Source organism: Arachis ipaensis, chromosome B03, assembly GCF_000816755.2.
Source record: "Arachis ipaensis cultivar K30076 chromosome B03, Araip1.1, whole genome shotgun sequence".
Classification (NCBI taxonomy): domain Eukaryota; kingdom Viridiplantae; phylum Streptophyta; class Magnoliopsida; order Fabales; family Fabaceae; genus Arachis; species Arachis ipaensis.
The window spans coordinates 123,325,822-123,347,984 of NC_029787.2; the positions used below are offsets into that span (position 1 = coordinate 123,325,822).

The 22,163-nt window shown below is 32.1% G+C and overlaps 2 protein-coding genes across 10 annotated transcripts in view; both read left to right on the plus strand.

Annotated features, from left to right (window-relative positions):
- Positions 789–8,324, plus strand: LOC107631421 (cytochrome c oxidase assembly protein COX11, mitochondrial). 7 transcript variants are annotated; one of them, XR_002359829.1, is made up of 13 exons: positions 789–1,007; positions 2,115–2,273; positions 2,505–2,557; positions 2,958–3,024; positions 3,597–3,741; positions 4,303–4,430; positions 4,759–5,119; positions 5,213–5,265; positions 5,710–5,782; positions 6,112–6,216; positions 6,465–6,545; positions 6,626–6,787; positions 7,914–8,324. XR_002359829.1 is itself a non-coding variant. In XM_016334860.2 (13 exons), exons 6-12 carry the CDS (start codon positions 4,351–4,353, stop codon positions 6,725–6,727), a joined length of 855 nt encoding a protein of 284 aa, XP_016190346.1. In that variant the 5' UTR covers positions 789–1,007; positions 2,115–2,273; positions 2,505–2,557; positions 2,958–3,024; positions 3,597–3,741; positions 4,303–4,350; the 3' UTR covers positions 6,728–6,745; positions 7,872–8,324. The 7 variants fall into 7 exon arrangements, 6 of the variants coding, with proteins under 6 accessions (XP_016190346.1, XP_016190345.1, XP_020975241.1 ...); XM_016334860.2 differs by having other exon boundaries at positions 6,626–6,745; positions 7,872–8,324; XM_016334859.2 differs by lacking the exon at positions 7,914–8,324 and having other exon boundaries at positions 2,498–2,557; positions 6,626–7,198.
- The window catches only part of LOC107631420 (protein TPX2), a 4,508-nt gene continuing 2,087 nt past the window's right edge, over positions 19,743–22,163 (plus strand). For 2 of the 3 annotated variants that reach the window (XM_016334855.2, XM_016334856.2), the window contains exons 1-2: positions 19,765–19,847; positions 20,026–20,094. In XM_016334855.2, coding sequence (XP_016190341.1) covers positions 19,815–19,847; positions 20,026–20,094 — 102 coding nt within the window. In that variant the 5' untranslated portion in view covers positions 19,765–19,814. Of the gene's footprint in view, positions 19,848–20,025; positions 20,095–22,163 lie in introns of all 3 variants that reach the window. The other variant, XM_016334857.2, reaches the window with a different exon arrangement.

Below are 22,163 nucleotides of genomic sequence, written 5' to 3' on the forward strand. Positions count from 1 at the left end.
GTAAACTAACACTTGGGCCTCCAAGCTGAAATAGAATAAAAGAAACCACATCACCCCAAAATTAGCAAGGCCTAGCCTCAAAAGCCCCCATTTAATTTGGCCAACCCAAACCAACTTCAAACATATGAACACATAGCTGCAACACCACATAGCAAAAAAGGATTGGGCTACCTTACTAACCCAAACACAGGTTTGAATTTTTGGATCCAAAAAAGAAAAATCTGGTTCTGAAAATCGAACCGGACTGACCGGTTCAACCGGAATAACTAGGAATCGGTTACCTAGTCGGTCCGGATAAGGTCAGAAATCGTTTGACAAAAAACCGGTAAAAAAATCAGTCGAATCGTTGATTAACCGGTAAACCGACAGAAGTGTCTGATTTTTTAGCGGATTTTTGGTTTGAAAGTAAAACCCCTAAACGGCGTCGTTTTGTCTCTTAAAAAAAAAAGAGAAAGGCTAAACCTAAACGTAAACGAAGCTGAACCCTAATCATCCAGAAGAAGAATTAGCACCATAGTTGTAAGAATCGGACCAGACCGACCGGTCCGACTAAAAACCAGTGAACTAGTCACTTGATCGGTCCGGTTGAATAAGTTGACTGCATAGGAATAAAACCGAATAGAACCGTTTGAACCGGTCGGTTTTGGATTAAAACCGGCGAACCGGCGGTTTTGTGAAACCCAGGCGATTCAGAACTTTTTTGTTTTTCCTTACCGAAAAACGATGTCATTTTGTTTTTTTAAATTTTAACAAAAAATAAAAAATAAGAAAAAGCCCTAACCCTAAACGGCTACCCCAATCCCCAATACCCTTCCCCTGACCCCTGGACCTAGAGGCTAGAGGCTGGAGCTCTCGAAGCCTTTCTTCCTCACCTCATCACACCAACACTCTCTTCCTCGCAGTCCCTCTCAGTCTAGAAGACTCTCTTCCTCTGCTTCGTCTCCGTCGCGTCTCCTCCGTCGCTGCTGCGGTGCTGCCTCTCCGTCACCAGAATCTGCCTCATCCAAGTTGGTCTCCAAACTGTGAAATCTGTTCTCTGTTTTTTTTTTTTTTTTAGTTATTTAGTTGGATTTTAATTTGATTAAGGGAGTGAATAACTGATTGGTTAATGGCAGATTGTTGATTATGTATTTATGTATATATTGTTGAGTTATAACTTGTTATATTGTTGAACTAGTTAATGGCAGATTGTTGATTTTTTTTCTGATTTGTAGTGGTTATGGTTGTTTTTGTTGATGTAACATTGCTGTGAATTTATATTGCTGGATATGGAAATATTGAATAGCTGAATAGATTTTCTGGTTATGTTGAATTTGTTGATTTTTTATTATGAATTTGTTGATTCTTGATTATGAAATTACTGAATTTGTTGAATTTTTTATTGTGGATCTGTTTAGTGTAGTGATTGCTGGATTGCTGGATTTTTTTATTAATTTTTGATTATGCCATTATGACTGTTTGCTTTAGAAGAAGGATTGCTGGATTTTCTAGCAATTTTTATCGAATTATTTGCTGTTGAACTATTATGCCACTGTGTATCTGTTTAGTGTAGTGACTATGTGTCTTTTTGTCGAATTATTTGCTGTTGAACTACTATGGTGTTGCTTTTAAATGTGTGTTGAATTGAATGGATATTTTCAACTTGAATGCAACCATTTTACTTGTGAGTTAAGTGCTTGTTATCCATTCATCAATTTCTCATGGCTATTTGTCTTAGTTAGGTACCAATGTTGCTCATAATTTAAATCATTCGGCAAATTGAGGCTTGAAAACATGTCGGCAAAACTGGTTTTATGTCCAAAACAGATTTTAGTGAATGCATATATGGTTGCTTTTGTCTTGTCTAACAGGAACCCTTTGAATTGAACTGTTGGAAATAGGCTATGCTTCCAACATTGAACAATTGATGTGAATTTGTATTTTGTAATAGCTGTTGTTTTATACCTTTGCTATTATAGTTTTTATTTACGTGAAACCGGTTTTACCGGTTCAACCAGTAATTTATCGGTTGAACCAATAAACCAGTAAACCAATAATCTGACCGGTTTGATCACCGGTTCGATTCTTACAACTATGATCAGCACCCACAGCAACTATATCTTCTCTCTTCGCAGTCGCATAGCCACCAGCCCACCACCACCAATCGAGCAGTTCACCGCCATCGCCACCGCATCCTGCAGCCACAGCAGCGACGACTTTGACCACCGCAACCACCACCGCGTCCTCTTTCGTCGCCGAGCTCGCCTCCTCTTTCGTCGCCGTTACTCGCCGCGGTAAGTAATACTCTGTTATTCACTTATTCCTCCTCGCTGCCTTCTGATTTTCTGTGCATGATTTTCTGATTTATTTGTTTGCTGGATTCAAGATTTTGATTTATTTGTTTGCTGGATTCATGATTTTGATTTTTGATTTTCTGAGGTTATTTGTTCATGATTTATTTGTTTGCTGCTTCATGATTTTGGTTGCTGAATTATTTATTTGTTCATGGTTTTATGAGGTGATAGAGCAAATTGGAAGAGGAGCGTTTGGTTCTGCTTTTCTGGTCTGAGAAGAAGAGGTGAGAACACACAAAAGCCACTGTTTATCTTTTTGTTTTTCTTCAAACAATGCAGTATGAACACTTAGAGAAGGATGAAGATCGTTTTCTCAGTGAAAAATTGGACAACCCCATGAACAAAAATTCAATCTTTTCTTCGAGTTCGGTTGTTTTATTCCTGTAGCTATGATGTGAACTGCCAAACCATGCAACATGAAGGGAAGGAGATTGATTTTTATTTATGTAATGGACAACCCAACAAATAAAGTTTCATTTTTTTTAACTCCTTGTTTCTGTTTTTAGATTTTGGTGTTTTTAATTGTTAGAATTATGTGAGAAACTGTACCAATTCAGTAGCAGTTAGGCTGTGAAGTCCAATTTGTTATTCATTTTTTTTCATGGTTTCTTCAATGGCTGGTAGATATGTGCTGAAAAAGATTCGCTTGGCAAAGCAAACTGAGAAGTTCAAACATACAGCACACCAAGAGGTTGGTCTAACAAATCTTTTCCACCTGATGCATACATGTAATTGTTTTTGTTATAATTTTATTTTAATATGAATTCTAAATTTAATTTGCCTAATTGATTGCACATACAATTCTTTTTCTCCAAATATACCTTTGTTTTGAATAGTATCATTCAATCTATTTATACTTTACAGCCACAATTTAAGTGTTGCTAGATGATATGTACACAAGTCATGCCAATTTAAATATTCTTTTGGGTTTCTTAGTATCACTATATTTCTCTTCCTTAATGATCTATAAAGTTGTTTAGTTATAAACTTTGATGTTTGAAGATGTTTGTGAATCTCTAATATTAAGTTATGGTTAATTTATTATGTGAAATTTTAAATTTTATTAAGTTAGAAATTATTGAATTTATATATTTAAAATTATTTTTAGGTTTTTTAATAATTTTATTTAATATTTAATTAAACCGGTTGAACCCCGGTTGAATCTCGGTCGAACCAATGAACCATTGAACCAGTGACCTCACCGGTTTATTGACCGGTCCGGTTCTCGCAACCTTGTTTTAATCCAGTCCAAAATTTCGACAGCAAAGTTCTGCTTTGCTTTGTTTGCTGTGTGTGCAGAGCATCGAGCTCCTCCGTGGCTTAATGGCGCCCACTAGCTAGGGCCACCGTAATTCCTCTCGAGAAGAAACCTTCACTTCCGTTCTTCCCTTCAACTTCAACGATCTTGGTGAATCCCTTTCTTTCGCACTTGCTCTTGCAAATCTTTACTACATTTTCACCGTTATATGCCGACTCTATGCACCATTGTGATTTTGGGTTAGTATGATGGAATCGGAACATTACGTTTGTATATAATTTCTCTTTTTTTTTTTTTTTTTTCCTTCTGTCTTCTTGCGTTTGTGAATTGCGACATGGGGAGCCCCATTGTGGCGCATGTCCTTATGTTGTTTGATGAAATGCCTCAACGAAGTGATACATTTGTACTAGATGGGTCCTTCACTGTGTAAAGCTAAAATTTAATTATTTCTTCCATTTCAAGGTTGAGATTTGTTCCGTATTGCTGCTTGGTTGGTTGTTTATTGCGCACTGTCTAACAAGATTAGAGTTCCAACACTTTTATTGCTTCCCTGCTGCTAAAATTAATAAAAATTAGTCATAATGTATTTGGTCCTTGCGTATGTATTTGTATAAAAAAGAATTTCATCTATTACCATTCAATTTCTCAGTACTCAAGCATTTGTAAACACCGTTTCACTTAAGTTTGCACTAAATTTTTGTTGCTTGCCAGGATAGCACTGAATATCCTGTTATCGTTTGGAAAGCAGTTGGTCTAACCATGATATGGTCGAGGCTAGGTAGGAGAATCCATCTCTCACCATACTTTAGGACTTTGCAAAATGCCTCTCCTGAATCCAGGTAATGCCATGTTATTTCACTCCTAAAGTTTTGCTGTTACGATCTTTGTTAAATGCTAAATACTGATGATTCTTATAGGTAGTAGGTAATGTTATGAAACATATCGGTAACAAAATAAATAAAACTACATCAGATTTCTAAAACCATATATGCTCTCAAAGTTTTAGTGATTTTTCTAAATATAAAGATTCACGTATGTGCTGGGTACCGTTTTTGCCTCTCTAAAGTTTGACTTCCAGAGAAAAAATAATAATAATAGATAATAGTGAAAGTAATAGTTTCAATTCCAGCAAGTTGTCAGTGGTGTATAATTTTGTTTTTGATTCAGGTGCCTATCTATTGTTTCTGAAGTATCAAGTTACAAGTCCATTAGTTGTAATATTGGGTTCCAACATTTTTTCACTTCTACAAGACAATTGTCAAAGCTTGACCAGGAATTGAGTATAAAGTCATTCCATCAGTGTTTTCACTCATTGGCCTCTGCTTCACAGAATGTTAGAAGTTCAGGTGCTACATCCGGTGTTAGACATTTTTCGTCTCATGCGTCCAAAGAAAAGAAATCACAAAAGATGCTCTTATATTTGACTGGCTTGGTTTTTGGAATGGTCGGAGTCACCTATGCTGCTGTTCCCTTGTACAGGAGATTTTGTCAAGCAACTGGCTATGGGGGAACTGTTCAAAGGCGTGAGGTTTGGTCGAGTTTGATTTCAAGGCTTTTCTTTTCCTCACCAAATTGATTGGCAACTTCAATTTTGTTTGACAATTTCTTACATTTTCTTCAGACTGTTGAAGAAAAGATTGCACGACATGATAAAGAGAAAACAGTTGCCACAAGGTGTTACTTTCTACTTCTTATATTCTACCTTTTTACTAGTAGATGTTTGCAGGACCTTTTTTGTGATTTCTATTTCCTCAGGTTGAAGAATATATGTTTATTAGCAATAGTTGATCAATTTCCAAGTATCTTATTTAAAAAAAATGTTTTCACTGGTTCGAATTCTGTGCCACTTTTTGTAATATTGGGAATTTATGCAAGACTACTGTTCTACTTTATTTCTTAAGCCCTATGATATATTTGGGTACATTGCACTAAACTTGCTATATCATCCTTGGGACTTCACATTTGATTTTGTCAAGGGACAAGTGAATAATGATTCAATAAGTGATATGCTTACAAGGCATTAGTCAATAAACCTCAATTAGGCTCTCCGTTTTAGAAGTTAACTTTGATACGGTTGTAATAGACTGCTAGTTTGATGAGTTACTATATTTTTATCAGGGAAATTGTAGTGCAGTTCAATGCTGATATTGCTGATGGCATGCCATGGAAGTTTATTCCTACTCAAAGAGAGGTTTTTCTTTACTTAACACCTTACTGCATGTATGCTGTTGCTGTATTTCCATCAGGAAATAGAATTATAACTTGTGCAAGTATTCATTGAGGAACTTTTACTTATAATTTCTTGGAATCATTAAGTTTACTTATATTATATTATTCTTTTAAAGTTCCATTCTGCTAGCTTGGAGAGAACTGTTGATTATCATATTAAATAAAAAAGTTTGGTTGTCACAATTTAATTTCTATAGAGACTGATATAGTATTTTCTGATCTGGTTCTAGTTGCATTTACGGTTAACACTTGCTAGATTGGTAATGTAGCATTATTTGGTTATTCTAATAGGTAAGAGTCAAACCTGGAGAAAGTGCCCTCGCATTTTATACGGCTGAAAACAAAAGTTCCACTCCAATAACCGGTGTTTCTACATATAATGTCACTCCTATGAAGGTAATGACTTGCGATGAATTTTCTGTTATGTTGTATATGGAGACAAATTCTTCATGGTCTTTCTACTATATGATGAGAGCATAATGGCATTTTTTGCTTTTCCTGCCGTTGGAAGTCTTTTGTGTTTCCCTTTTCTGCTGAACTCATATAGTTGCCTTCGGAGATTAACTTTGATTTCTTTCATAGAGCTACCCAAAGTAGCAATTTTAGGGAGGGAAAACGTATAAATCATAAACTCTCTTATACAGGCTGCAGTGTACTTCAATAAAATACAATGCTTCTGTTTTGAGGAGCAGCGGCTTCTTCCTGGGGAGCAGATTGACATGCCTGTAAGTGGTTTCAAAAATAGTTCCTGGGGAACAGATTTACATGCATCTAAAATCTAAACAGTGTATTACTTGTATTGTAGGTATTCTTTTACATTGACCCAGAAATTGAGACCGACCCTAGAATGGATGGTGTCAATAACATAATATTATCATACACTTTCTTCAAGGTTTCTGAGGAGTGAGATCTCTTGAATGTTTACATGAGATTCAAATAACAAGCTTGCTACTTGCTACGACTAAAGGCAAACGATGCTTAGCACATCCATGAAGCTCAAGATATGATTACATATTTCTGGTGATTTGTGAAGGACTGAACTTCGTTTGTAATTCAAATTCAAAATAAAGATGAAATTACCTTTTCTCCCATAAGTTTGCGAAGTTCTTGATCGTTTCCAGAAGGGCTGTTAGAAAACTTTTCCGATCAAGTTTTGAACATTTGAGTTACCAGGGCATGAGGTTGTGAATTACACTGAATCTATTGTCTAAATTGTATTTGTATCATTCAGTATCACTTTGCATTATTAGTCACTTGTAGAACAGTTAAGATAGTTCAATATCTTGCTGAATCAGTGTTACTTCAGTGTCTTGACATTACAATGTGAAATGATAAAGTGAAGTAGTAAAAACCTTTTGATCAAATAACTTTATTATAAGTGGGCACATCGACTCAAATGCCGATTAGTCCTTCACTTTATGACATGGTAAAATAGTTGAATTGCACATTCATATCTTCTAACAGCAAAGTATCCAGGTAAGTGGGTATATTATCTTTGTCGCACAACAGTCCAAACATTTAATGATGCTTCAGGTTTGAACACTTTTTCCCTTTAAACCTTCATTGGGTAAAGATCAAAGGCATTAAGTGTCAAAATATACAAAATTCATATAATTCTAAACAATTTTTCTAGTTTTATTGTAATAGATTTACTCTTGGCTTCGTCCCAATTTACTATTAAATAAGGAAAATCTTATAGTATTTTTTATTTGGTGTTTAATTTTTGTCTAATTTGTTTTTTATAATAAATTTTAAATTTTTAAATTAAATATTAGGGTAAAAAACTCAAATAAACCAAGCTGAGAAGTTTATTACCCAAATCAGCCAAAACAAAAATTTTTTTAGCAATCCACCAATGACCATTTAAATATAATTCGAATCATATTGATTCGAACTACAAATGCATGTAATTCGAAACAACTTGCTTCGAATTACGTTTGAATGGATATGCATGTAATTCGAATCAAGTAGATTCGAATTAGAGAAGGCTAAATCGAATTGACTCGATTCGAATTAGTAGGCTCACGTGACTTTATGGAGTTCGAATCAACATGAGATTCAAATAACAAGCTTGCTACTTGCTACGACTCAAGGCAAACGATGCTTAGCACATCCATGAAGCTCAAGATATGATTACATATTTCTGGTGATTTGTGAAGGACTGAACTTCGTTTGTAATTCAAATTCAAAATAAAGATGAAATTACCTTTTCTCCCGTAAGTTTGCGAAGTTCTTGATCGTTTCCAGAAGGGCTGTTAGAAAACTTTTCCGATCAAGTTTTGAACATTTGAGTTACCAGGGCATGAGGTTGTGAATTACACTGAATCTATTGTCTAAATTGTATTTGTATCATTCGGTATCACTTTGCATTATTAGTCGCTTGTAGAACAGTTAAGATAGTTCAATATCTTGCTGAATCAGTGTTACTTCAGTGTCTTGACATTACAATGTGAAATGATAAAGTGAAGTAGTAAAAACCTTTTGATCAAATAACTTTATTATAAGTGGGCACATCGACTCAACTGCGATTACTCCTTCACTTTATGACATGGTAAAGCACATTCATATCTTCTAACAGCAAAGTATCCAGGTAAGTGGGTATATTATCTTTGTCGCACAACAGTCCAAACATTTAATGATGCTTCAGGTTTGAACACTTTTTCCCTTTAAACCTTCATTGGTTAAAGATCAAAGGCATTAAGTGTCAAAATATACAAAATTCATATAATTCTAAACAATTTTTCTCGTTTTGTTGTAATAGATTAACTCTTGGCTTCGTCCTAATTTACTATTAAATAAGGAAAATTTTATAGTATTTTTTATTTGGTGTTTAATTTTTGTCTAATTTATTTTTTATAATAAATTTTAAATTTTTAAATTAAATATTAATTATTTTACTTTTTTGACAATTAGCTTTTAGATATGAGCAATGCTAGGGGGCCAGCAACTTTTGTGATTGGTAGCCATCAAATAGCCATTAATGATGATCTAATGGTGTGAGATTTCATCCAATGACTCACATTTTTCTGCTGGCTACATGCTGGCTAAAATTCAACAAAACTGCTGGCCCCCTAAACTTTCCATTTAGATAATATGGCAAACAACATTAAATAAAGCGTAATAACAAATAACAGAAAAGAGAGAGTTGAACCAACTTGAATTAGTCGTAATAGATTACCCCTTAATTTGTCAGATTTGGAGACATCGTAAGAAAGAAAAAAAAGAGAGTTAATAATTTAATGTATGAAAATAAATGAATAAATACATGATACAATACAACTTTTAGATAGAAATGTGCCAAATTAAAAAGCAAATTGACCCATATTTTAAATAAGTCAAAAAAATATTAGTTCGACTCGACTTGCTTGAGCTAACAAGTTAAAGGGTTTTAATTGTTTGACTTTTACAAAAAAAAAAAAACAAATAATACTACATAATTTTAAGAATTTTTTATTTAATATCCATACAAATAAAACATTATCATACATTCATATATTTTCATAGTAAGTTATTTAAAATCTAAAAAATTAATTAACAAATCTATAACAAAAATAGTGTATAATATAAACACAGCAAATTTTATATATCAAAAATTAAAAAAGGAGTCGGACGAAACAACCCGTGCCTACTTGATCCAAGACTGTTTCGTCTCATAAGTTATTTAAACCAAGCCGAATTGACCCGTTTTTAAACAAGTCGTTTCTTTTTACAAGCGAACCGACGAACCCACAAAATATAGCTCATTTTAACGACTCTACTTTTAGAATATATTTTGTATCATCAACCATTATAGGGGAGTAAAAAGTATGGTTCTGAAAATTGAACCGGATCGGTCGGTTTAACCGGATTAATCGAAAACTGGTCACCTAACCGATCTGGGTAAGGCCAGAAACTGCTTGGCAAAAAATCGGTGAAAAACCGGTCGAATCGGCGGTTAACCGATGAACCGGTAAAATCGTCCGATTTTTTAGCGGGTTTTTGGTTTGAAAGTAACACCTTTAAACGGCGTCGTTTTGTCTCTTAAAAAAAAAAGAGAAAGGCTAAAGCTAAACATAAACGAAGCTGAACCCTAATCACCCAGAAGAGGAATCAGCACCCACAGGCCACAGCAACTCATCTCTCCTCTCTTCGCAGTTGCATAGCCACCACCACTAATCGAGCAGCCCACCGCCATCGCCAACGCATCCCGCAGTCACAGCAGCGACGGGTTTGACCACCGCAGCCACCACCGCGTCCTCTTTCGTCGCCGAGCTCGCCTCCTCTTTCGTTGCCGTTACTCGCCGCCGATAAGTAATACTCTGTTATTCACTTATTCCTCGTCGCTGTCTTCTGATTTTCTGTGCATGATTTTCTGATTTATTTGTTTGCTGGATTCAATATTTTGATTTATTTGTTATCTGTTCATGATTTATTTGTTTGCTGGATTCATGATTTTGATTTTTGATTTTCTGAGGTTATTTGATTATGATTTATTTGTTTGTTGCTTCATGATTTTGGTTGCTGAATTATTTATTTGTTCACGGTTTTCTGAGGTTATTTTTTGTTTTTGATTTTCTGATTGTTACAGATGGAACAATCACAAAGTAACCCACAACCACAAGATAATGCTGTTCAAGATTCTCAAACTGGTTCATCTAGAGGTAAATCTGATCCAACTTGGCAATATTTTACAGTGAAGTATGACAAAAATAACAAGGCTCAATATACATGTATTTTCTGCTTGAATACTTACAATGGAGGGGGGATATATAGAATGAAATATCATCTTGCAAAAATATCTGGACAAATTAAAGTTTGTAACAAAGTAATTGAAGATGTTGAACTTCAATTCAAAAGGCTTTTGGAGGAAAACAAAAAAAATAAGGCAGAAAAAAGAAAATTTACAAGTGATTGTTATGATGTGGAAACACAAGCGGAAGAAGAGTGTGAAGCGCCTAATCCTGTACAACCTTCGGCTCCTGCAACAATGGGAGACAAAAGAAAGAGAAGAGTTATTGCTGCTAATATTAAGTTATGGATAATTTATTATGTGAAATTTTAAATTTTATTAAGTTAGAAATTATTGAATTTATATATTTAAAATTATTTTTAAATTTTTTAATAATTTTATTTAATATTTAATTAAATCGGTTGAACTCCGATTGAATTCCGGTCGAACCAATGAATTATTGAACCAGTAACTTCACCGGTTTATTGACCAATCCGATTTTCACAACCTTAGTAAAAACTAAAAAGTGGTTCCATTTAAAGTGCTTTGCTATATTCAAGCATTAGTATCTTTATCATAAAATATTGTGGCTGTTATTAAGACTTTATTGTGTGACAATCCTTTATATTTTACCAGATCGAAAATAGAATTATGTTTCCACTTTAAAATTTGCCATAAAAAGATCTTTATTTCTATCCTATTTTCAACGATCATTTTTTTCATTTTCATCTTTATCTTCGGATATATCCACAGATATCCATTGTCATCACTAGTTAAAATATGTATTCCGCTAAAGATTGAATTACAAGAAAACAAAAGCATTGGCACTCACTAATTAATGGCGGTAGTGAACTGAATTTGCTTACTAATGCAGTGTTGATAAGAATGGTGGTTAGTTGAGATATAATGGTCAGATTCTGTTAAAATGGGGTCAAATCCATTGTCAAACTTGAAAAGAGAGAGGTGCACTAATTTGTTAAAGTCTTATTGAAGGCTTTATCATTTATATATATAGACACCCCACAACTTCAAGTGCAAGCATTATAAATTTATAATGTTACCTTTGTATTTATTAGGTTGATTTTCCATTTTTCAACCTAACGAATTGGACGACATTTTGCTTACCCTTAACAAAGCCAAAATCAATTTAATCCTTTTAGCCTTTTTACTTAACGGCTTCAAGAAGAAACATTTGAAAGCTGGTTGTTAACAACCTCTTGGTCCTTAATTACTTTTTTTGAGCTTTCTTAATTCTTGTTAGGTGTGTCTCATGCTGTGGAAATGAAAGTGACTAATAGCTCCAACCATGTGCTTGAGTCAATCACATAAAACTTCAATTTCACATATGTGAGTATATGTTTGTAAGTATTGAAAACAAAACTTAGAATATGATGCAATTTCAATATAATAATCTGTGTGTCGACCCAAGTGATCATCATCATCATTTTTATTATTGTCTTTTTAATGGGAATTGGAGAAAGAAAGAATTTTTCAGAGTAAAAAGATAAATGAAATGCATTTGAATTGGCGTCATATAGTTAATGTTCATTGCACTTGAGGAATGTGAAGATTAACTCATTGATTAATAAGTGAAAATACAGAGTGTAAGTGTGTAACGCAAGTTATATATCAGCATGGTAAATTATAAGTGGACATGCATTCTGTACAAGAGTATAATCTTTTGGTGGATTTGAAGTATTTAATTTTTCCCATTTCAAATTACTCTCTCACTTTTTGGATAAATTTTTATTTGTCTTGCAGTTTGTAAGCTTAGATAAGAAATTTAAAAAATTCATAAATATCAGAAACAGAATTGGCCCTTTAAGAAAACATTGGAAACCAATTATTCTAAACTTATTTTTTAGTTATATTCTAAATCTCTTAAAACATTAAATGAATTCAATATCCTTTAAACATAAAATGTATCCAATGCGGGAATGTTTGGTGACTCGTGAGTGGTGTTGAATTTGTGGTCTTGATTGATTAGGAGTAATGTTAAATTTTAGATCCTTATTTTATGATTTGAATGAAGAAAAAATTTAAAAGGCCAACACTTTTATTAAAGTTTGGTCAGCACTTAACCAATAAAAAAAGAAAGTAATTTTATATCATTAAATATAATTTCACACTATTAAAAATATTAATAATAATTAATTAATGACTACAAATCACAAAATCTATTAACCTCTAACTTTCCTCTTGAATGAATGTTGTTTTTGAATTTTGATAGTATGATTAATCACTTAATTTTATCAAGAGGTTGTTCTGTCATTAAATATACTCTTTAGAATAGTGTCTCTTCCTCTTAGGCTAGCTTGATTTTGTTTGAACTTGACAAGACTAACAGTATTTTTTCTTTTGAAAATATTTAGCAACAAAAAAAATTAATAAAAAATAATCAAAATTATCTTATTTAATATTAAATAAAATAAAGTGTGAACCTTTTTTTTTTTATTTTTCATCATTATTGTTTTTCTTTTTGGTTATTTTGATTTCTTTACTTCTCTCCTTTGAAAGTCATATACGTACACTATTTAATTATTGAAAATAAAATCCAAATAACAACTTTCTTGTGATTAATAATACTAAGGAGAATAAATAACCATTTGTACCCATGAGAGATGAAAACGCTGACATTTGTACCCATGAAGGCTCGAAACTAATCTTGTACCTATGATAGATACCTTCCGTGTGACAAAAGTACCCTGACTTGGTTCTGAGCTTGGTTCGTGAGTTTCCGATCCTACGTGGCACTTCCTCCCTTATCTTCAACCCCTCTGTCTCTCTTACTCACACACTCTCTCTCTCCAAACCCCACTCATCACTCTTCAAACCCCACTCTGGCCCCTTCTTCCTCAACACTCACTCCCTCACCATCCACTCCGTCCTTCACGCCGACAAAGCCATCCTCTTCTCCCTCCCCACCACCTCTGACCCCATCAAGGACACCCTCCTCACTCTCATACTTTCCAACCACTCTTTCTTCATCCTCACCTTCTCCACCTCCCCTTCCTCTTTCGCACTCCAAATCCGGGATGGTACTTCTCAACCATCTCTTCATACCGGTCAACCAAGCCAGCCCAGTAAGTAGTAAGAATTCTCAAGGAAAACAACATCATCATCGTTTCCCTCGTCTTCATCTATCTCTTCCCCAGACTCATTCTCCTCTTCATCAATTATGGAAAAAAAAATTCAAACTTTGAAAAAAAATCAGGCACTCCACAAATCAGTAACACAAAAAATCAAAATGAAGAAGAAAAAGACCTGCGATTGAGGAACGCAGATATGAACGTGTTGGTAATATTTATTTACCAAATAAACGTTCTAATTTTTAACAACATCTCTCTCTTTCTCTGAATACAATTCTTCAATTAAGTTAAGCAAACGAAGCACCCATCTTTGTACAGAAGAGAGAGAAAGAACAAAGAAGAGATTGGAGTTTCCCTCAAAGGCACTGATGATGTCAACGCTGTCGATCTCGGGGAGCACCCACTCCTTCTTGGACCAGACGTCGGAGCCGTAGGGCCAGGTGGTGCGGCCGACGCAGGAATCGAAGAGGTTGCGCCAGTACTCGCCGTCAAACTTCTTGAGGGCGGTCATGTCGTGTTGGACGTCGAGGAGGCCGCCGGATTAAGAGCGGTAAACGATCTCATCGAGGGAGTAGGATTCGGTGGAGGAAGGGTCGGCGTTGATGGGGACGTAGCAGGCTGAGAAGAGGTTGTTGTGGGTGATGTTGTTGCGACGGGCTTCGTCACGGATGTTCTCGTCGGCAGGGCGGCGCTGCTTGGGGGAGGTGAGAAAAGTGGTGGGCTGGGATTGGGCCTTGATAGGGAAGTGGGTGGGCCTGGGCCTGGGGGGTTGGTGGGTTTTGAGGGGAAAAGGAAAAGATGCGTGGAAGAGGGAGGTAGAAAAAGCAGCAGCCATTGAGGGATTTAGAGTATGAAAGATGAGAAAGCAGCTCCTTTTTGTGATTTGTTCTTCTCCTTCATCTTCTTCCAACTTGAAGAACTGCTGCGACTTCCAAAATTTGCATCAGAGTTAAATCTGCGTGGTGACATTGCTGGGGTTATGAGTTATTTCTGGGTGCGCTTGAATTTCACCAATATTTCATTTTGGGGGTATGATTCGAATTGGGGAAGAAGATGAGCTAGGGTTTTCATTTCAAGCATTACCTTCATATAGAAACGTTCAGATCCACGTAGACAGGGCTTTGGGAGGTTCGGAGAGCCACGTAGGGTCCTACAAATCCGAAGCAAGTGCCAACCCAAGCCAGACTATTTTTGTTACACGGAGCCCATCTCTCATGGTTACAAAGTCAGTTTCCATCTACAATGAGTACAAATGTCAGCGTTCTGAACTCTCATGAATACAAATGGTCATTTATTCATATTAAGGATGACAAGAAATGCTTATCTTAGTAGTAGGATAAATCATTATTGTTGCGGTTTATTTTACGAGAATATTAGGAGATAATAATTTAAAATCAATTTATTTTAATATTTATAATTTTATTTATATAATATGTATAATTATATATTTATTATATTTAATATTATTTAAATACTCTAGCAATAATAATTACAAAAAATGTAAAAGAAAATAAATGATAATTAAAAAATATAAAATAAGATAATCCTGGATTGCTTACTTTGAATTAATTTTTTATTATATTCGAAAATCTTTTAAAGTAGCATTTTTATATGTCATAATAGAGTATAGTTATGATAAATCAATAAAAAATGACATTTGGAGTGTTATATTTTAATTTGTTAAACTTTGAAAGTAAAATGGCACCTTTTTTTATTGTCAAATCATAATATTTTATTCTAAAATAATATTATTTTACTTTATGTGAGAATATTAATAAGTAATTAAGAGAAGAGTTAGATACTAACTAAAACAAATATGAAAGAGATTGATTGAACTAAAATGTTATTTTCGTTTTAGTCAAATCATAATATTTATCCTAAAGTAACATTATTCTACTTCATTTGAGAATATACAAATATTTTATTAAGAAAAGAGTTAGCCATTAGAATAGATCTTAAAAGATTTTGAAATTAACAAAAAGAATCGAAAAGATTAAAAAAACTACGATTCTCTAAAAACTATTTCAATTATAAATAAATTCAACTGCTTAATAACAACTTCTTTATATAACTGAAATAAAACACTAATATTTTATTTAAAAAAATTAGTTAATGTTGACCCAAATACAAAATAAATATAAAAATAACATTTCTTAGCTAGGGGTGCACATGGCCTGGTTCGGTCTTAAGATCCGGTCCGGTCTCGAATATTTTAGGAGTTGATTTTGTGTAATTTTACCGGATTTAGGATCCAGGTAAGGATTTCAAAAATAGACCCGATCATTATTTCAAGCCGAGTCTGAGTCAAGGTGAACTCGATTTTCTTGGCCCATGTGCACCCTAAGAGAACTAAAAAAGATATATATGTTTTAAATTAATTTCAATATTATGTTATATTAATCATAAGTTTATTGTTTTATTTTTAATCATACTTGTTGAATTAAAAAATAAATTAAAGAAGCATCAAATTAGAATTTATGGACAAATTCAAGTTTAAATATGAATATCAACTTTTCGGTAAAAAATTTCTTCTTTATAAATAAGTGCATTATAAATAAGTTTCTTTATAAATAAGTTTTTTATAAATTATTGTTAAAATTTTAAAGACTCGATTTTTACCCGGTTTAGACCCGGTATAGTTGTGACAAAAAATATTTAAATTTTATCGGGTTTAGGACCGGGTTAAAATCTAAATAATAGACTCGGTGTATATTTAAGATCGAATCTAGATCAGGATAAACTCATTTTCACCCTGCACACGAACACTCCTACTCTTAACAATATATATTGCACCAAGGGCATATACTATTAGAAAAGAAAAAACTCAGCAAGATTAAAAGAGCTATTAACAACATAATTATATTATTGTTATTATAGATGTTGTTTAGCAGGTAAGAAATTTGTAATTTAATTATGAGATTCCAATCGATCGAGAAACAGGGATTTTAATTTCTCAATCAATCATAATATACAAGAANTACAATAACAGCATATATAGATGTGTATGTGAAGAAGCTGAGGCATGCGGCATTGGTAGGATTATTATTATTATAATATAGAGAGGTTGAAAGCGTCTCTTTGGTTGGATTGACGGCTTCAGCAAGAAACATTTGAAAACGGGCTATTAACAACCTCTTCTTCATCACTCTTTATTTGCTCTTTCAAAAGTAATGAATGTGACTCCTATCAATTGTCACAGATATCCCTTCAAATTAACTTTAACTCATTATTGTTCCTGCTAGCCTGAAACAATGTGTGTTATATATGTATGAATGTGGCTCGAATTATTTAACTTCAAAAGCTATAGCTAACTCAAATTAAAATGGAAGGGTTGTCTAAGACTTTTAAAATCTTTCGAGGTCTTATCTTTTTTAATGATGTACGACTTTAATAGTTGATAAAAAAAAAAAAACATGAATGTAAGTTTAATACTGTGAATATGAGGATATTTAGATGATTGAGTGGATATACTAAAATTTATGACAGGACACTTATTGTGTATATATGTGATTGTTGTATCAAGAAATAAAGTTGGTTCTTATGGGAAAAAAAAAAAAGAAACGTGGAAGAGTCTTCCAATGATGAACAACATTGAAATTAGTGGGAAATAGATTATTTCTAGTTGCTAATAATATAATACAGTAGATCTTTATCTTCATTTGTATCCGATTTGCTACTTCTTTTGCAAATTTAAAATACTTTTCTTTTGTGTGTGAAAACTGTCAAGCAACCAACGATGATGATTACATTTGTTTGTTAAAATATAACAGAGTAGACACTTAATTCGATGGTCTTATAACGTTTAGACCATTAAATGGTTTTATAACAAAACATATTTTTTAAGTTTTTTTATAATTATTAAATAATTTTTATCTAATTTTAATTATAAATTAATCTCATATATTTTATTTAATTATAAAAACTATTTTTTATTTTATAAATTATTATTTTATCATTCATCTATCATGTTTATTAATAATTAAAAACTAAAATAATAACAAATTCGATCTTTTATTAATCGTAATAAATATTTTGCAATCTTAATCGATGATGATTTTATCATTGATCCGTTATATACATATTAGATTGGAAAAATAGTGTTAGAAATTCAACCCATTAGAATTGATACACAATCAATTGAATTTTGCAAAGCATGTGGGATTAATTTTTTTTTTTGAAGAAAGTGAGCTCACACATTAGAGTGGAGTAAACATGAAAGGATAACAAAACAGAAAACAAAATAAAGAGACATAACTCTGGGATAGAATCCGTTGTCATCTCCGGCATGTGGGGTTAGTTAATTCAATCGATTGAAATCACCAAAACAATCTGGGTTTAGTTAATTCAATCGATTGGTTCTATTACTCAATCGATTGACTTACGCTATTAAAATGATATATGAAAGTTTAATTGATTGAAGTTTGTACGCGACTAATAGTATTTTCCAGTTCAGTCGATTGGTATGAGCATTCAATCGATTTAAATGTGACGTGAATAAGGGTTTTTCCTACATTCAATCAATTGGTATAATAATACAATCGATTGAATTTTGATATGCACTATATATTAAGCCTGATAACTATCCGTGTTCAGCCTCCCTCCCCTTTTTAAATTTTACAACTTTATTTCTGCATAACCTTTCTTCTCTCTCTAAATCCACAAAACTTATCTCTTCTTCTTCTCCAATCTCATCAACATTCACTCCAAACTACATACATATTATTAATCCTCATCCAAATCCTTACAAAACCCTCCAAACCAATATTCTCAAAATGGCCAGAATTAAAAACGCAAACAGAGTTAGAATTGAGGTGAAAGTTCTGCATTCACTAATTTATAACCTTAATATTAAAGAAAAGATAAGATTAGAGTATCTAAATCAAAATAAAATCTTAAAAATTGAAGATAAAATTTTAAAGATAAGATAGATGGATAATAAAATAATAATTTATAAACATGAGTTGCAAAATTGAGAACGGCGTAACATATAATGTAGTGCACAATTCAATCGATTGGATAACATAACCAATCGATTGAATTGTGAAAATTCATATTACTTTGAAGACTTAAATCGATTGTGTAACACAACCAATAATTAAATTGTGAGACCTTATATTGCTTTGAAGCCTTCAATCGATTGGGTAACATGAACAATCGATTGAATTAGAAAAAACCCACATTCTAATCATCGTTCAATCAATTGTATAAAAATTACAATTGATTAATTTTTGAGAAAATCATACTATTGTTCAACATTCAATCGATTGTTTTGTGGAAACCTGAATTTCAATTGATTGAATTATGAAAAATCTGAAATTCAATCGATTGTTTTATTAATCCAATCGATTGATTTTATAAGAAACACGATTTCACAACCCTATACGAATGTAACGGATCAAAAATAAAATTTTAATCGATTAGAATTGCCAAAAAATTATTACAATTAATGGAAGATTTAATTCGTTATTTTTTTTATTATGATAAATAAATAATAAAATAATAATTAGAAACTCATATATATTATTATGTACTTTTGCCCTATACAAGTAGAAAGTAAATATTAATATTTTAAAATTGATAATGTCATTCTTAATTTAAAGATGTTATTCTCTGATATATATATATAAAAAACAAATTTATAGCAATTTTTAATTTGTTATCTGACTGAGAGATCAATTTGTAACAGTAGTAGTATTCAAAACTGTGTTTGAATGTGTCTTCAGAAACATTATTATTAGTTTTACTCATTAATACTTAAAGTGAAACAGACAAATATTGTTGTTATTAATCAAACAACAGATCAGACACATAAGAGTCTCTCTTCTCCAAATAATTTATTATGAAATCCAAGGTGCTACATTATTTATTAATTAATGTGAATTGGGGCAGCAAGTATATGTTAATTCCTCACATAATAACATAATACTATAGGTATATAATAGGATTTCATTTGAGAAACGAGGAATTTATGAGGGGGTTGAGACTTGAGAGGGAGGTTTAATCAGAAAGTTTGGTGCAAAAGAGAGCATGAAAATCCTAGAGCATGCTGGTGATGTGGCAACAGAATAATGAAAAAGAAAATTATTATTATTCAGAAAATTACCAACCTCCAAACTTGTTCCCTTTTTCCCACTATTTATATGCTCTCCTATCTCCTCTCCTCTCCTCAGTAGCTGCCACACACACACGTATTATTTATGGAGAAAGCTAGCACTAAATCTTCTTTGAAGGTTGGGAATTAAATTAATGAATATAATAATAGTATTTTCATTCTTTAATTTATGTTATGTTATGTTATGTTTTCTTTACCCTCCCTCTTATATTCTTAAGCCTAACAGTAGTGTATATATTATGAAATTCAATTCTAGCTAACTGTTATTACTTGTTTTCCATGCATGGCTAAATTAGTTTGTGAAGAACACTTCACAGTCTACTGCAGCTCAATGGAGCATTACTAATAATAATGCTAGAGGAATGGTGAGACATATATATTGGTTCATCATTATTGTTATATTTTTAGTTTCATCATAAAATAATAAAATTGATCTTCCATGGAATATATAATAATAATAATAATAATGTATATATACACGTAAATCTAGTATAACTACATTATAATGATTACATTAACTATGTAAGTGTTGTTAAAATTAAATTTTTTTTATATTTTGATAATTTTTTTTAAGCAACAATTTTAAAAAAATGTTGTTTAACAATAAAAAAAATATTACTTTAATTTTAACAATATTTTTTAAAATACTATAATCATCGTAACATAGTCATATTAAAATAACTCATATATATAATTTGCAACTCCAATTTTTAATTAAGAGAAGCTAGCTAAGTTATTGATGATTTATGTATTAAGATACTTCTTCTGCACTTGTATGTCCCAGCCCATCATCTTAGTTCTTAAGGTTGAAGTTATGAGAGTGTAAAGTGTCAACTATGTCACATCTTAACAACACTGAAAGAAATTCTTATAAGAGAATATATATGTTACTTGACTTTACTAGATGGTCATGATGCAACAATTTTAATTTCAATTAATTACCACCTTATTAGCTTGTGGCACAAATAAACTAACTATTCACTGAATCACTGTTTTATCACACTCGCGTGCAGGAAATTATTATTTAGATAGATAAAATAAAGAGAAAATTACACTCCCCTCCCTTGCGAGATGCTAAAATGATACTCTCTTCTCCTCTATTTTATAAATGTACATTTCCTTCCTTCTAACTTTTAAAAAACCTCCTCTTTAATTCATTTTAAACTTTTTGTGTTAACTAATGTTAACTTTATCCATTTTTAAGAAAAAATAAATTATTTTTTAAAAAAATACCTATTAATAAAAAAATTATTTTTTATCATTAAATTTTGCTTACCAAAATATCTTTTAATAAATTATTCTTTTATTGATTTTTAATAATAAAAAATAAAATTTTTGTTAATGAGTATTTTTTTAAAAAATAATTTATTTTTTCTTAAAAAATGGATAAAGTTAATATTAGTTAACACAAATTTAAAATTGATTAAAGAGGAAATTTTTTAAAAGTTAAAAGAGAAGAGAATATATATTTATAAAATAGAGAAGAGGAAAGTGTCATTTTAGCATCTCGCAGGAGAGGAGAGTGGAATTTCTCTAAAATAAAAGCCCGTTCTCATGCATGCAACCGCATCTTATTATATTGGTTACTAATTAGTATCCCATTATTCTACCTTTCCAATATATATCAAAGTATTAGTTGTCTCTTACTTCATTCACGCAGTGCACCAAACAAATTTATCCATGCATTTTTGTCCTTCTCATTTGATTCTTTTTTTTATAATTTTATTTTATAGATTCTAGTAGTTTTGGTTCACTTCTATAAATAGAACGGAATTCATATTTCTAAGTAAAGTTTAAGAAAATATATATGGCGTTATCAATTTTCCTCGTCTTAGATAGTGGATTTTTTTCGGTGAAAAAAATTGGATATTATCCAATGTTTAATCTAACTTTTTATTACTTTTTCTCTTTTATTTAATTTTGGTCTTATTTAAAAAATTAAAAAAAAAAATCACATTTTATTATCTCAAGTATTTTTTCCACCGTAAAAAATCCATTTCCACATAATTGTGACTTGTGCTAGCAGTGTATATAAAGTGGGCCCCCAGGTGTATAATCTTCATTTGGCCCCCCTAAATGATCAACTAATTATACTATAAACTTTGCATAAAATTAATGTTGGTCCCTTTTTGGATGGGGCTAGCTCCGACCCTGAATTGATGAGTGCATGCACACATGGAACAGGGCTTATATAAATTTACTCTTCTCACCGGAATATATATAATTAGTTTGTTAACATTAGACATGTGTGATCACTTCAACTTTCATTTCTCACTGATAGAATTGTGAACCATGCAGTCCTTTTCCATGACTTAGATCAAGTACATGCATCACCACAATATGGATCCCATAATAATAATAATAATAATAATAATAATAATAATAATAATAATATAAAAACTCACATATATTTATCTTTATGTAAAGTTGACAG